Below are 17,507 nucleotides of genomic sequence, written 5' to 3' on the forward strand. Positions count from 1 at the left end.
AGCATTTTAAGAATAGCTGTATTGAAAAGTCAGAAATGTAGCAGAGTGCTAATGAGGAGGCTCTTTAATGACCTTTAATGTCTCAGGCAGTTACTGTGGGCACACTTTGTTACCGTCATAATCAAGTCTACAGTAATGGAACAAACTGAAAAACATCTGAAATAAATAGAAAACAAAACACCACAATGTATCCAAAGTCATGATATTTTACCTGCAGGTGCACAACACCCACAGTATTTGGTGTTAAATCAGTATGAGGTTGCCATGATAATCTCACACGAGTATCTTTAAACCAAGTGAGTATCTACTATTGTGCTGGCTAATAAAACTTGAGCACCTTGTCATTTAAACAGAGATTAAAGGCCAGTTATGCTGTTAGCATTAAACAGCTACAGTTTCTACACTCAAAGAAATTATGTGGTCTCTTGTCAGAGTAACTCATTTCAATTCCACATAAAATTTCCATCCCAAGCAATTGGACTACCTAAAGCAATTATTACATGAACCAAAAAGTACTGTAAATCAAATAAAACTGAGATGACTAGTCTAAGCTCATGGAGTTTATTTAATTTACTTCAATAAAACATATATGTAATTACTGTTAATAAATTATGTGTACTTATGTTGATATTCATCTCAGCTTTATTTGATTGAATTACATGAATGGTATGTTTTAGCCACTTCCAGCTATAGCTGTGTTTTTGGGTTGTCGGTCTGTCAAAACGTCCCTCCGTCCCTCCATCCCTCCATCCCTCCTACCCATTCTTGTGAATGCGATATCTTAAGAACATCCTGAGGAAATTCCTTTGAATTTGGCACAAACATTTACTTGGACTCAGTGAATAATTGATAAGATTTTGGTGGCCAAAGGTCAAAGGTCACTGTAACCTTGCATCAGTCTCATCCTCATGAATGTGATATCTCAAAAACACCTTGAGGGAATTTCCTTAAATTTGGCACAAACGTCCACTTGGACTCAACAATGAACTGATTAGATTTTGGTGGGCATGTGTTTAACATCAAGGTCACTGAGACCTGGTCCATCTCATTCTCTTAAAACATGTAACAGCATCATAAAATTAGGCCATTAGACACCAGTACCTATTGGTAGTGCAGTCATAATCCAGGGAGTTCTTTGTTGACTTCTCCTTGTACTGTCTGTCTTTGTTGCATAGTGGTGATTTTAAATAAGCCATATTACTGTATATTCTGTCTCTGTGTTAAAGGCTTATAAGTGCTCTCAGAGCCACATGCAGGACTGGATAATGGTTTGTGGTGAAATGAACAGCAGCAACATGTGGTCAGACGGTGTGTGGATCCAATTACACAGGAAACAGTGCATCTACCCAGCTAACAACTGCTAATGGAAACATGCAGCAATTAGCTGTAGTGGCTGGCTGGGCCTGGCTCACAAACTAATTGGTAGTCAGAGATGGCACAGTGGAGCTGGCCTGGCCAGCCTCTTTAAAGGAAATATAACTCAGGGAATAAAGCTGCACCAGGTAGAATTGTTATAACAATCTTATCAGCCTAACTCACAGAGAGGAGCCTGGGTTGACACAGATGCACGACAAATCCACCCTCTGACTCTCTATTACTATTAGTAATGGGATCCAAGTTAATTGTGTCTGTCATGAGATAGTGCTTCATCCAAATGGAGAGCCATGAGTCTGCAAGCGTTCATTTCAAACAAAGTGATTTCACTGATGAGCACAACTTCAGAGACAGAGGTAATCAGTGAAAGACAAGGAAGCTCTATGGTCAGAACAATAACCTGCATAATGGAAGACGGAAAGATCAGAGAGGGATGACAGCAGGTCCTTCAGCGAAAAAAGACATATAGTGTTGTTTTAACACATCCGTGTTTTAAAATGCATTATCACAGCAGCAACACACTTTATGTAGCGATTTAAATGTTTTACCTATAACACATAAAAATTAAAACTGCAGGCAGTGATGACGGGTCTTCACTGCTTTGCCCATGTCAGGGGCGCTGGGTGGACGCCAGTTCCTGTGACTGTTCATTACCACTAATGTTGGATACTGCGTGAAGGAGTGAGATTGTATTTCATGTGTGTAGCACGGCCACTGGAAATAACATCTTTCTACGCTGTGAGGGTCCAAAGGACAGAGGGATGTCGTATGCTGTAACGCCCTCTGAGGCAAATTGTGATTTGTGATATTGGGCTTTATGAATAAAATTGATTTATTGAAATTGAGCAGGCAGTGCAATGACACCTAGTTGGCATGTTAATGTCTTCAGGTCTGGAGTCTAATCAAAGCAATGCCATTCAACAAAAACTCACAATTTTTACAGTAAAGCATCATCAAGGTCTTGGCGCTTTTCAACACAAATTTGGGGGATCTGATCAGCTTGCTTTGAGCAGTGCATCAAAGTAGCACCACCTTTTTGCCACTAGGTGGTGCTACAACTATAACTAAATATTAGCATATCTGCGATGTGTTCAGGCCAGGAAACACTGAGTTTGGGGCACATTGGACCATGTGCAGTGGAGTTACAAACCACTTCCTGCTTTGTGGTAAAACATGGAAATTTGGCACCTTTGAATGAACTGAACTGAATGGTGAGAATGTGGCACCTTGCCACAGTCTCACCATTCAATGAAAACTCAACCTTTTAAATTCTTTTAATCTCGAAGGGTTATAGATGGCACAGACAAATTTTTAGTCAATCGGGTAAAATTTGTAGGAGGAATTTTTTAAAGTATGATCCCTATAAATAACAAAAAAAGGACAAAACTTGCACAGTAAATACAAAATGGCTGATTTACTGTTGGGTTTACGGTATGGCTCAAAGAGTATTTTTTGTATGACTTGGAATGTTGCATGTGCCTCCCAGTTTTACAGCGTACACACCTGAACATGAGACCCGTAAAATATACATTTTTTTTCACCTGATTTTATGTGTGTGCAAAGTTTGATGAGTTTTTGAGCACCTTTTGTTCCTCAAAGGTGTGATTCATTTGCATAAATATTATTATTAATAATAATAATAATAATGATGATGATGATGATAATTCCTTGCATTAGGGTCCTTGCACTGTTTGGTGCTTGGGTCCTAAAAAACCTTTCTTAGTGTGCAGTTTATTTCAAAACTAGCTTGATGATCCTCTAAAGTACAAAAACATGCCTCCCTTCTTCTTCCTTGTTGTGTCCTCATTTTCAACTTCCACCAACATCCATCACCCTCCCCACCGACCCATGTAGATTATTAATGAACGTTACAGGGCGTACTCCTGGGTGGCTGAGCTGATCCAGGTGTTTATAGCCATCAGCGTCACTGTGTCCTTCCTGGTAATGGGATCTGCTATGAAACACACCAGTAAGTTTCCTCCTGCTTGAATGTTGTTTTGTCATTTACTCTCTTACTATTAATGTCAGTGTTGCTGTCACAGAGACAGTTAAAATTAAGAGGAAAATAGCTCATATTACTGTTATTGGTACTGTCATAGAAAGAGGTCTAATGGTAGTAACAGTGGTCATGGCAATACTGGTGGTATATGGAGGTAGTAGTGTAAAAACAAAGTTGCAATTCTTAATTTTTTTTCTTAATCATAGAATTATAAAGTTCAGATGAATAGGTCGACATAGTGAAATATACACTTTTTGATTCTCTTGCAGAGAGTTAGATGAGAAGATGGAATATCAGTTTCATGTCTGTGGAATAACTATGAAGCTACAGCCAGGAGATGATTAGCTTAGCTTAGCATAAAGACTGGAGGCAATGGGAAACAGCTAACAGTGACTTCCCTCTCTGGGTGTCTGGCAGATATTTGGTCAAACAAAATTCCTGCACGAAGTTCCCATAGAACCACAACTTGTCATTTTTGCACATTTGTGCACATTAAACAAAATATGTAAGTTGCTGATTAGTGACCTTTAGAGGTGCTGGTAGGTGTATTTTTTTTGGACAGAGAGCCAAGCTCGCTGTTTTCCCCTACCTTTAGTTTTTAAATTACCTATTGTGTTCATTTTCAGGGTCATACTTGTATTTTGGGTTTTTACTAGAACATGCTTACATGCATTGTTGCCTCACAGCAAGAGGGTTCCTGGTTCAATCGCAGGAGGGAGCAGGAGTTTGCATGTTCACCCCGTGTCAGCGGGCACTCCAGCTTCCTCCCACAGTCCAAAGACATGCAGGTTGGGGATAGGGCAATTGGTGACTCTAAATTGTCCGTAGGTGTGAATGTGAGTGTGAATGGTTGTCTGTCTCTATGTGTCAGCCCTGCGATAGTCTGGTGACCTGTCTAGGGTGAACCCTGCCTCTCGCCCAGTGTCAGCTGGGATAGGATCCAGAGAGTGACTGTAACAGAGAAAAGAGGCCCTTTCTACTGTGAGAAATCACCAATTAAAACTTGAAATAAAACTGGACATGTTTCATAACGAATATGATCTGTAATTGGGAAGAAATTAACAAGTTAACATGCTTCCCTGACGTTAGCATATAGCTACATATAGCAGTGTATGTAATGCAAACACTTGCAGTAGTTAACTACAGACGATCGTATAAAGAATTCTGTCACAGGCTGCTGTCAGCTTGTGTCTAACATAGAAAAAAATGTTTGAAGCAAAGTAATCAGAATGGTCTGAAATATGAGGTTTTTGTTCACAGGGATTACTTTTACATATATTTACCTTATTACTTGAAACTTTGGGCATGTTTAATATGAACATCCGACATTGTAATATCTAGCTGTAAAGCAAGAATTCTCTGTGTGTCCTTTGCATATCTTGGAACATTTCATCCAATCCACTTTGGATATTATTATATCCACTTTAATATTAATAAACAAGCAAATAGCAATCTGTCTCTGTGCGGGGGCGGGGCTTCAGGGCTCTGTGGTGAGCAGACTGTGAGCAGAGCATATCTCGTTATTTATATTTAACTGCATTTGTGACCACGAGTAGAGGCGATCTTTGGTGTATTTTTTTGCCATATTAACTTATAACCAGGGGTGACAGGAGGTTGGTACGGTCTGGTCCTCTGTACCACTAAAAGATTCAGTGCCAGTACAGTACAGGGAAGAGGGGGAGCTGGCTGCCTGCCTAAAAGCAGTTCAGTAAAGTTGGAAACATATTCATGGAATCGAACTTCCCAGATTGGCAACTCATCAGCAAAATATTGTTAAAACACAAACGCTTCTTTCCAACGAAAACAACAAGCTACAATCTGATTTTACAGCCTGGTCTCACTTCCAAGTCATCAAAGACTGGTGCTTGGTCAGTGACTTCTGGCATCAGACACAAAGCTGTCCTTTCATGTAGGCATGATACGCAGCTAGTCACCATTATTGTTTAACTGTGTTGTTGAAGGAAAAAAACATAAATTTGCAGTATTTTACCAATATAGTGTGTTTATTTTGAAAGAGACTATGCAAACTGTACATTTCCTGTAAAAACAGAAGTGTATTTTGAAAACAGACAATGCATGTAACAGGCAAAATTTGACACGGCATCCTAGAATGATAATCAACGCTCCCAGGGTACCTTGCACATAAAACATTGATGTGGGAAGTCTGTGACCAAACGTCAATAGTCAAGGTTGTTGTATGAATGTGTTGGATTTTAATCAAAACAAGCCGCCCTCCAAGCCGGACAAATAACGTTGCTCTTTGTGTGCAGCCTGCTGTGAGACGAAAGCATAGGGGCCGTCTACAGAGTGCAACCCCCAAAAAAAGACGCTAAAAGAATATTTCATAACCTCACACTTACAAAGTGTTGTGTCCCCCATATCACTTCACACATCAATGGTCTCATCTTGGTTGTACCAAAATATTTTGTTTGAAAAAAACATCTTTTACATACCTTGGTGATTTGTTTACCGTGAAAAACAACTTCATTCTTATACAGTGTAGTCTCCCTAAAATCACCTCACACATTACAAGTCTCCTGTTGGTTATACTACATCACTTCGTTTTGGAAAAATATGCTTTTGTATAATTTGGGAGAACTTGAAACTTGAAAATATTAAATAAATTCAATTTTACTTTGTAGAATATTCAAATATTCAATAACTTAACTCTTAGCAAATCAAGTGACAGACAAACTGTTGCTGATGAATTAGGTTGTAATAATCTTCTGATTTAGAACAAAACAAATTGGGATTTTGAAAGCTTTTTCAGCACTTGAATTATTCTGTGGCGCTCACACCATTTGTATAAATTATTTGCTATATGTGATGTCAAGTGTTTCTAATTTCTTTCTACACCATACAGGCATTAAAAAATGTAATGCATGTGTTCAAGGATGCATGAAGCAGAGGGAGAGAGGAGAATAATAAGTGGTGAAGGCTTGTACTTAAATTTACTGTTTTACGGTGGAGCTTTCAACACTAATATAATACTGGATGGTTTAATGAAAAATAATGCATCATATTGTGATTGTTATATTTTGTGATTAGAGTCTGAATCTGCATCGTAACCAGTAACATGTCACTGTCAGGTAAATGTAATACAATATTTTCCTCCTTAACCTCTAGAAGTGTTATGGAGCTGTTTTTTTCATGAGTGGGTTCCTGTTTTGTTTATCTCGTGCATGAGTTTGGGTGACGATACACAGTCCTGCCCATGGTGTCATACTACTTCACTGATCTACAGGTGGCAGTATCATGCTTAGGTAAGGTAAGGCAATGTGCCAATAAGGCAGGGAAGAAGAAGAAGACTGTAAACTTGTAAACAATACAGAATTAAAAATACGTAAAAACTCAAGTTGCAAATGTTTTGTGAGGAAGGAAATGCATTCAACACATTTACACACAGTGGGCTTTGGTGAAACTGAATGTAAACATGACTCTTGTTTGTTGACAAGAAAAACTCCACAGGGCACCTTTAAGCTAAGGTTGGCTGTAACTTCATATTGATTGGAAAGATATTATAATGGCATTGATCTTCTAACTCCTCAACTCTCACCAAGAAAGCAAAGAAGTGTTTTTCCCTAAATGTAGATGTGTTCCTTTAATCATTGGGTATAAAGTGTTTTGTATAGACTGACTGGTTGTGCTTATTCCAGTTGATGGTTTGGTGAGCTCGTTGTGGAGCAGCAGGCTGGAGTGGCTGTCTAAAGCTTGGGAGCGAAACCTGCCAAACAAAGAGCACATCTGCTCAGCGAGAAGGTGAGCACGGACATGTCACAGCAGTTTGTGCTCTCACCTCTGCAACAGAGAAACAAATCTGGACTGATAAAATGGTTAATGTCAGAAACTGTCAGGAAGTATGGAGACACACACACCTTTTCAAAATCTGATGGTCTAGGTGTAAGGTTGGTGTGCCAGGTCCACATATAGCCAATATGGCTTTTTACACCTGGGTGTATAAATTCCTGGGTCTTCTAGCAACATCAAAATATGACATTAACATGAACAGGTCTATTCAGCTATTCTGCTAAAGTTAAAGTACACAGTGTGCATTCTGCCAACATTGAGTGCGTTTACATGCGCACTGATAAACTGATCATTATCTGATTTCTGGAGTTACCTGATTATTCAAGTGGTCATGTAAACAGCATAATCCGATAGGCTTTAACAGATAAAAGCCATTATCTGATTATGAGAAATCAGATAAACACATCTAGCTTTTTCTCCAATAGTCAGATTATTCGGTGCATGTATACCCTTTAATCTGGTTTCTTTCGGGTTTTGCTATTTTATACTCCCACTCCACTACATTTTAGAGGGAAATATTGTACTTTCTACTCCACTACGTTAATCTGACAGCTTTTGTTTCCTTTCAGATAAAGATTTTACATAAAATAATATATTTTTATATTCTCAGTGTTTAAATTGTCACTTTTATTTTATCTTACTTGTATGTTATGCACTTTGTGTGACAAGTTTATATACAATACACTTGTATATTGCTCTTTGCAGTACTTGTACTCCGAATCTACCCAAAGTACGTAAAATTGGCTCCACATTAAACTACATATTAGAATGCTCTCACATGTATTTGTTAATGATAAAAACAAACAGTACTGTAAGAATATAAGCTGTCAGCATGATGAGTGCTTTATTCTGCAAATATATGACTTGCGTACTTTTTGAGGTTTTTCAAGGATATGAGTACCTACTGTAACAGGAAGTTTGAGTTTTATGTCATGTACTTGAGGAGAAATCCAACTGAAGGACTGAATCATGTAAACCAGGTTTTTCTGATTATCAGATTATTGAAGTGCATGTAAACACGTCAAATCGGATTATTACCATTACCTGATTATTCCCAGTTATCTGATTATTGTGCGCATGTAACCGTGCTCACTGACTCACAGGGGACTCAAACCCATTCATCCACCAGCTCTCTCTCTCCTTCTGTAGACTGTCGCTTTTTATACTATGTCACCTGACCTACTGGCTTTACATTTGTGAGTTTTTATGCATCCGTGCCAGAGATAGCCATGACCGGAGATACTATGTTTTCAGGTTGTCTGTATGTACGTATGTTCATACACCTGCACATGTGTCTGCATGTCTGTCTGTCCCATTCTCGTAAACGTGATATCTGATGAATGCCTCCAGGGAATTTCTTCAAAATTGTCACAAACGTCCACTTAGACTCAACGATGAACTGATCAAATTTGATTGTCAAAGGTCAAGGTCACTGTGACCTCACAAAACATGTTTTTGGCTATAAGTGAAGAATACATATGCTAATTACGACAAAATTCACAGAGGTGTCTAATAGGATAAAATCATTAAGTGCTGACATTTTGTGTCCAAAAGGTCAAAGGTCAGCTTCACTGTGACATCATAATGTTCTGCAAAAACACTTTTCTGGCCATTACTCAACATCATATCTCAGGAACAGAAGGGGAGACATTTGGTCAGATGCTGAACAGGTGACACTGCTCTTGGGAGTCCAGCTTGAAACTGTGCTGATTGTATAGATCTGCTGTGTTGTCAGGGGGAAGACGTGTGTGAAGCATCCACGTTTTAAAATGTATAACTTCTTTGCATTAACATCCATATTTGAAGCGTTGTCTTCTGTCATGGTTACATATGAGTCTAGACAGAAATGGATGTAAACTGTAAGTGCAACTTGACTGCTTCACAGAGGCATACAACCACGAAGCAGTAATTCTAGTTTTTGGTAAATTCACCACCTTATCATCAGAGAATATTAGTGATTGGCTAGTATTATCCCTAACCATGACCTCTTCGCCCTAATCCTAACCGCCTCCAGCCCTGATGCATTGACGTGGTGAATACTAACCAATCACAGCACACAGTGGGATCCATCATAACGTGTTGTAGGGATTGGTTTAAATAGCCAAACAACTGCAGCGTGACTATTGTCACCCAGCTGCAAACAGACACTGCTTAACAATAAAATGGAAAAAAAATATTATAATTTCAGTCATTACAACATGGAGTTTTCAAAGCCGTAAAAGCACTGGTGTAAGTAATAACACTGATGATGGCTGCCTTCAGTTTAAGTGTAGTGAGTCATGTCAGAGAGCCAGCAGCACAGGAGCAGGGCACCAGCACTGACCCATCTAAATGGAGTACAGTCATTATTAATGTTATTAGTTACACATGTGCTTTTGCTGCCATGTTCATGCTCAGGAGGTGATTTGAGATACATTTCAACCAGATGTTGGAATAGTGTAAAACCACATGTCGCTCGGAGACGCATGTTTTGAAGTTGAACTTTAGTAAGAGCTCTGGGGCAGTAGCCTCTGAAGGGTGTATCCCCTGTGATGACAACAGCCTCAGTAAAATAAGAGATTAGCCGTTGCTCTCCCTGTCTCTACAGCAATTTCCACATGTTCATTATTATTCCACCTACAGTTTATTTCCTGTCTCCCTTCACAGAAATGAAGATGAAGAGACTTGTTTTGTGAGATGTATGATTCATCTCAAACACTTCTCAGACGATAACTCTGACTAATTAAGTTGATTCCATGCTTCTTCTTCTTCTCTGTCTTTCTTCCAGCATGGCGAAAGGATTCATGTCACTGCTCGCATTCGTTGTCATCTTTATCGTGTCAGTGTGTGATCCCAGGGTAATGATACAAACACACACACACACACACACTAATAGTGATGATTGGAGATGGAGATTAATGATAATGAAGTACTTGCTCAGAATTCTGCCAATCACCAGTGTTTGCCTTCTCTCTCTTCAGGGTTTTGTTGTCTTGTTGGACAAAGTTGTTTCGTTCTCTCTCAACACTGAAGTGGGACTGTTTGTCTTCATCATGTTGAGAGAGTCCAGAGAAGATAGATTCCAGTGAGTCTCTTTGCTGTTTACAAATACATCTGTCATGTGAGAGATATGAGAGTGCTTGATAAATGATTTCTGACTGAGGGTGAAGCCAGTGAGCAGATATTATGAAAGTTTAAATATATGTTTTTTGAACAAAACCTATATTTTTGTTATCTTTATTACTGTTTTTATCTCCACCAAGAAAGTTATTTATTCAGTTTGTTTGTTTGTTTGTCAGCAACAGAAAAACTACTCACTTGATTTTAAGGAAATTTTGTGGAAGGCTGTAACATGGGCCAAGATAGAACACATTAAACTTTGCAGCGGGTCCTCATCATGGGGCGGATATTTTATATTTTTTACTTTTTTTAACATGTGGAGACAGAGTATGTGGCCTTGGAAGAATAAATGCCATACATCTTGAAATCCTCTAGATGGTAGTAAAGTTCAATAGTGATGAAACATAGCTGGTTGTAGTTGCTCACACTTTATCCAGTCAGCAGTGTTTATGGAGCACTTGGGGTCAGTGGTTTACTGGGAGAACTGGTGCAATTGTAACACTGCCAGAATTGTAACAAAGCGTTTTTCTTAAACTAAGGTGTGGCCATGAAAATGTAAATATACACATACTAATACACGCAACTATTACACTCTTACTCACATCCAAATGTGACTCGTCTATAATAAACTCCAGCAGAGATATTATGGAAATATCCCAACATAGATGTGGTTGTGCTTGCAGATTCACATATCATAGAAGGCCGAGTGCACCTTCTTGTTGGTACTATTTCTGCTACTGTTACTCCTCTGAATAACTGCTGCCAGGGTGCAGGTGCAGATGGAATACATGGTTGCCTACAGTATCTTCAGATCAACCAAAACCACAGAATACACATAAACCACACAGCTTATATCTACACTGATCAGCCAAAACATTAAAACCACTGACAGGTAAAGTGAGTAACGCTGATCATTTCATTAAACGTATTCTCATAGAACGGTTCATATGATATCCTAGGAATTTGCGCCCTACAAATGACGTTACGTCCTTAATGTAAAGTTACATAATTAAGGTAACGTTGCGGAGGTCAGTTCTAGTAAAAGAAACATGGTGAGGACGTACCTGAAAATGACTCAAAGTTCACACAGATCCAAACACGCAACTCCAGGTTAAAGTCTGCTTTTTTGTGACCCATCGACCACCCCAACCTGCCTCCTAACAAGTGGTCCGGACTGCTTCTTTGGTTACTGCTGCCAGAGCATTGGTCACATAAACACAGCCTTTCAAAATACGTGGGATAAGTGCAAACTTGAGTGCATTGCTTTTTGTAGGAAAACATACCAAGGATTTGTGATAACAGCCTGTTTCATTTCAATTCAATGTTCTTCTGAGAAACCTTTGGTCCTAGCATTCATGTGGATGCCACTTGACGCGCTCCACCCACCCGAACATTGTAGCAGACCAGCTAAAACAGCTCCGAAATGGCCAGACTAATGTAGCAAATAGCCCAAGGCAGCCTCCAAGTTTCCCTGAAACCAATTGCATTCAGCAGCTTCTGTTGGAAGTGCTGGTACTCCATGATCCACAAGACTCAAAGCATCCACCACCAACGCCCTGGTGCCAGACAGCACAGGACACTCCCCCAGAGGGCCTGTGGACATGCCACGACAGGTCAGAGCCAAGTCTGATTCAAGAGGGCCCCCTACATCGACCAGGGGTTCCTCTAGAGTCGGGGTGTGCCATATCATATCGTTCACAATAATAGTGGTATATTTATAATATGATATGAAAAATTCATATCGTGATACTCGCAATATTTCGGATTGTTGATGTATTGGCATCATACCCATGGCAACAACAAGCATGGCTGAAAGCAAAATCATTACAGACTCCGCAGTTATTCCAAAAAGAAGAACAGCTTCAGTAGTGTGAAGTAAACTGTGGCATCCTGAATGTTTTATGAACAGCCCTGGACTTCTATTAGACTATGTTAGCGAGTAACCGTGAGTTACCCTCCCTGCAGAGTTAACTCATTCAGCGGCTCCGCGAACAGCAGCACAGCATCTCCCTCTCCTCTCTCCCTGTGTGCACACAGGAATCAGTGTTGTCAAGTGATCAAAGTTTGACAGTGTAAACCTATGTGACGCTCGCAGCTCGACAGAAAACATATATGAATATATGAACACATATATGTGAATGTGCAGTAGTTCTGGTAGCATAACAGCCTGTCACAGGTTACAGTGTGATGGTTAGAGGAGAAATGAGCATAAAGTTCCTGGTGGAACCCCCCCCCAACTCAATCACTAAGGATTTTGCTAAAAGAAGGAAATCACCTGCTGATTTATATATATATAGATCGCAGGGTACACTTATATGTATTTGGGAGCTGTTTAAATGTGTAATTTGTGGTAGATTTTATTTTGTTGATCTATTAATGTTGTATACAGAATCTGACTCTCACTCTGAGTTACTGTTGTAGTTTACAACTGAAGAAATGAGAGATCGTTTATTTTAGTTTTTACTGAATATTTGAAAGCAAACTGTTAGGCTGACATGTAAAACTATATCACTTCTTTTGTCGCAATTGTATTTTCTTAGATTGATAATAAAATCTATATATTTCTACTAATATTGTTATCGCAAAAATACCCTGAAACATTGTGATATTTTCTTAGGGCCATATCGCCCACCCCTAGTCTACAGTACCGGTAAGTCCCACAAATGCTGGATCAGATAAGGATCTGGGGCATGTGGAGGCCAGGTTGATGCCTTGAGCTGTTTGTCATGTTCCTCCAGCCATTTCTGAGCAGGTCTTGCGGTGTAGCATAACACATTGTCCTGCTGGGGGGCACTGCCATCATGGAGTGCAGTTGCCATGAGAAGGGATACTTGGTCTGCAACAGTGTTTGGGTGGGTGGAGCCTGTCTGGTGGCATCCACATAAATGCCAGGATCCAAGGTTTCCCAGCAGAACATTGCATTGTAACAAAATGGTCAATATTGTTCACTTCACCTGTCAGTGGTGTTAATATTTTGGCTGATCGGTGTATGTGCTTATATGTTCATTACGGCTGCCGTTATATTGAGCCTATTGAGTTTCTCTGTTCATACCAGCTTTGATGTGAAAACCCTTCATGATAAGCAGTTTGCATGAAAGCAACCTTTTTATTAGAGGACAATTTTTTAAATATATTTGAGTGTCAGTATCAGATTACAAAGTTGTTTTCAGGAAACGTGTTAGGAAATGATGAACCTGTCAGATAAAGCATTGTGACTGAACTCCCTAACATGCAGTTGTCCTCCTCTGCACCATTCCATCAAATAGAAATATTTTAGACGTTTTTTGGATCATTTTATACAAAATGTCCCCAAACTCAGCTTGAGATATTTGGCATGTTTGGGAACATTGGGAGCTTCACTAGAATTTAAAACGACACTGTGTGAGTCTGAATGTTTGGCTGCACAGCTCGGTCAGTGAGCTTTTACCAAGGATGAACGGCAGTCAGGTGCTCTCTCTCTCTCTCTCTCTCTCTCTCTCTCTCTCTCTCTCTCTCTCTCTCTCTCTCTCTTGTCCTTTCAGACACCTTGCTGTCCCTCTGCCAGTAGGTGACTGTGTCTTCAGCCTCAGTTGGCTGCTCCCCACCTACTTCCTGTTTGCAGTAACCTATGACGTCCTGCAGACCCTGGCAGACGTGGCTCATTACCTGCCTTTCTACAGTCACAGTCAGGAGCCACTCCACCACAATGTGACTGAGAGTTTAACAGCAGCCAATGTCTCCATCCTGCTCTGATCCTCAGGCAGCTACATCACAGACGGACCAGCAGGAATTGAAGTTGCCAAAAACCAGAAGCTTTGCAAGTGCTTTTATATTGTATTCACTCTTAGTAAGCTCTTGATACAATTTGAGCATTTTAAATAGAAGCATCATTTGCTTTGAATGGCATCTTTGGCCATTTCTTGTGTTTTTGCACTCCACTTTTTTCATGACTACTTATCAAACAGGGCTCATTTTCTTTGCCTCTTCAACTATGGTGGCCTCAATGCTTTATACACCTGATGAATTGCAGAGGTTTAGAGTTGAATGCATCTGGTCGCTGCTGTTGTAGAACTGTAAATATATGTTTTATGGAAACACTATATAATAAAGTATAGGTTAAATCACTATCAATGCTGTATGTAGAGAATAAAAATGGAATTTATCTAAATGAAAAAGTCTATTATTATGTTCACTTATGCTTGATTATTATGAAATTAGTCAATTTAACAGTTATCTATTTACTGTTTGAGAGAAGTGGTCCCTTAAAAATGCACCATGGACCATTTTTATACTGATCGTGTGACTGCAGATGAGCCAGCAGAGGGAGCTGTTTGTTCTCCACTCTGTATCAGTATGCACATTGAAACATGAAGTTCAGATCAGTCCGTTCACATGCATGTTCACACATCAACTACATTTTGATTCGGGCATGATCCCTCCCTATTTATCCTCTCAACACAAACAAGCTTCGTTTTCAAGTTAGAAAATGATTAAACCTATAAAGTTACAGAATTCTTTTATTCAGTTTGTTGTTGTTGTTTTTTTTTTTGCATAATGATGATGTTTCATCTTGCCCTATTAGCAAATGTTCCCAAGTTTAGGACCCAGCCCAGTCGCCAGAGGAAATTATACATTTCTGCAAACCATATGTTAGATTTGTGTGTTTGTTTCATAAAAAATTTCTAACATGACGTAATGTATGTGCTGACTCTTGGCATCCAGAGGTGGAGGTGGATGGCATGTCACCTAGGTGAGATGCCTGCTGAGCTGCAGCCTACCGTTAAAGACCAACAACACTGATTGTTTTTCGGCAACCCTTCACTGCGTTTCCACCGCTGTTTGTGGCACTGAACCCAAGTGTTTTTGACCAACACATCACATCATTTCCCAGCAGCTTTTATGCCACCGGATGTGGGTATTTTAAGCCATAACATCATCTTTGGTAGCCATAACTGTGACTTTTGTGCCTAAACCTAACCACACCTTTCAAGATTCCTGTCCCTATTGGGAAATTTGTCTCGGACAGGAAGGCTGCCTGCCGCATAAAAATACATACATACATAGTGCAGAAACAAGTGTAGAGTGGATAGCACAGCCAAGTGCTGACATAAAGAGCACTCAAAAATGCAACACTGCTCCTCATGTTACACCTTCCTGTTGTCCTGAGTTTAGGTGATTCACTGACAGAGGGATGTTAGAGTTGTTATACCTATTCAGGTATCTCCTGCTGCAGTGGCTCCCAGCCTTTTTCCTAAAGGGACCCCTATTCTGTCATTGAGTAAACTGACGACCCCTGGCTGAGTGACATATTTATGGATGTTTCATATTATATTCAATGCATAACAATAACAGTACAGAACAAGTGATAAACTGCAGGCCATGAAGCTTTGGTGACCCCATATTGGAGCCAGGTTTGGGAACCAGTATCCTACTGTATTGAACCGGAACCCGATAACGTCAGTTGGTGAATACAGGACATGAGAGGGGTCTGTGATAATAAATAATAATGCTTTAATTATAGTCTTTTCAAAGAGCATTTGGAGGGGGAATGCTTCCTCACCTCTCTCACTTTCATGGCTGTGTGGACCAGGGTTGCAGCGGTTTACTGGTTTCAAAGTATACCGTGGTATGAAAATTTATGGTTATTATACTGTGTACATTTGCTTATCTACGATGTTAAAAACAACAACAAAAAAAAAACAAACCTGGACGCAGAATTTCACCTTTATTTTCAAAAGGGAAATTTTTACACACTTCCATAAAAAATGGTTTCAATTGTAGTAACAAAATGTTTGTTCAGCCAAAAAGAACTGTTCCATTTTAATTTCTTTAAGTCTGTACAGAGCACACAGCGTTGTTAAGAAACATCAAGTTACAACAAATCTGCTACAAAACATAATGTACAAATGTGAGGAGTCCTTGGTTTGCAAAAATGTACAACACGAACATTTTTTTTTATGGTGATTGGGTTGCAGTACCAGTGTGCAGCCCAGGGGCCGGGAACCTCTGCTCTGGTGAACTACAGTGTGAATTTGTTTACTGCTCTCCCATCCACATTTATTTTAGTCTCATTTTGTTACTGCTGTAAGATCAGATCCTATAAATAAGAATAAATACAGTGCCCTCCAAAAGTATTGGAACAGTGAGTCCAATTCGTTTACTTTTGTTGTCGACTGAAAACATTTGGGTTTGACATCAAAAGATGAATATGAGACAAGAGATCAACATTTCAGCTTTTATTTCCAGGTATTTACATCTAGATCTGATACACAACTTAGAAGATAGCATTATTTGTAATGGAACACAAAATTTTTAGGTGAGCAAAAGTATTGGAACATATAAACTTAAAATAGATTAAAGTGAATGAGACTTAATATTTAGTTGCAAATCCTTTGCTTTCAATAACTGCATCAAGCCTGTGACCCATTGACATCACCAAACGTTTGCATTCTTCTTTTGTGATGCTTTTCCAGGCTTTCACCGCAGCCTCTTTCAGTTGTTGTTTGTTTTGGGGGGTTACTCCCTTCAGTCTCCTCTTCAGCAGGTAAAATGCATGCTCTATTGGGTTTAAGTCTGGAGACTGACTTGGCCAGTCTAAAACCTTCCACTTCTTGCCCCTGATGAACTCCTTTGTTGTTTTGGCAGTGTGTTTTGGGTCGTTATCTTGCTGCATGATGAAGGATCTCCCAATCAGTTTGGTTGCATCTTTCTTTAAATTAGCAGACAAAATGTTTCTGTAGACTTCTGAGTTCATTTTGCTGCTGCCATCATGTGTTACATCATCAATGAAGATGAAAGAGCCCGTCCCAGAAGAAGCCATGCAAGCCCAAGCCATGACATTACCTCCACCGTGTTTCACAGATGAGCTTGTATGTTTGGGATCATGAGCAGATCCCTTCTTCCTCCAAACTTTCGCCTTTCCATCACTTTGGAAAAAGTTAATCTTTGTCTCATCAGTCCATAAAACTTTTTCCCAGAATTTTTGAGGCTCATCTCTGTACCTTTTGGCAAATTCCAGCCTGGCCTTGCTATTCTTCTTGCTAATGAGTGGTTTGCATCTTCTGGTGTAGCCTCTGTACTTTTGTTCATGAAGTCTTCTGCGAACAGTAGATTGTGATACCTTCACTCCTGCCCTCTGGAGGCTGTTGCTGATGTCACTAACAGTTGTTTTAGGGTCTTTCTTTACAGCTCTCACAATGTTTCTCATCAACTGCTGATGTTTTCCTTGGTCTACCTGTTCGACGTCTGT

At 39.7% G+C, this 17,507-nt stretch overlaps 1 protein-coding gene across 1 annotated transcript in view; it reads left to right on the plus strand.

The window, feature by feature from the left end:
• The window catches only part of LOC117253454 (uncharacterized), a 154,021-nt gene extending 138,059 nt beyond the window's left edge, over positions 1-15,962 (plus strand). Inside the window, exons 14-18 of the mRNA XM_033620922.2 lie at positions 3,229-3,343; positions 7,030-7,132; positions 9,948-10,017; positions 10,141-10,244; positions 13,801-15,962. Of these exons, the coding sequence (XP_033476813.2) occupies positions 3,229-3,343; positions 7,030-7,132; positions 9,948-10,017; positions 10,141-10,244; positions 13,801-14,011 (603 nt within the window). The 3' untranslated portion in view covers positions 14,012-15,962. The remainder of the gene's footprint in view (positions 1-3,228; positions 3,344-7,029; positions 7,133-9,947; positions 10,018-10,140; positions 10,245-13,800) is intronic.
• Positions 15,963-17,507: the final 1,545 nt, after the last annotated feature.

Source organism: Epinephelus lanceolatus, chromosome 6 (genome assembly GCF_041903045.1).
Source record: "Epinephelus lanceolatus isolate andai-2023 chromosome 6, ASM4190304v1, whole genome shotgun sequence".
NCBI lineage: Eukaryota > Metazoa > Chordata > Actinopteri > Perciformes > Serranidae > Epinephelus > Epinephelus lanceolatus.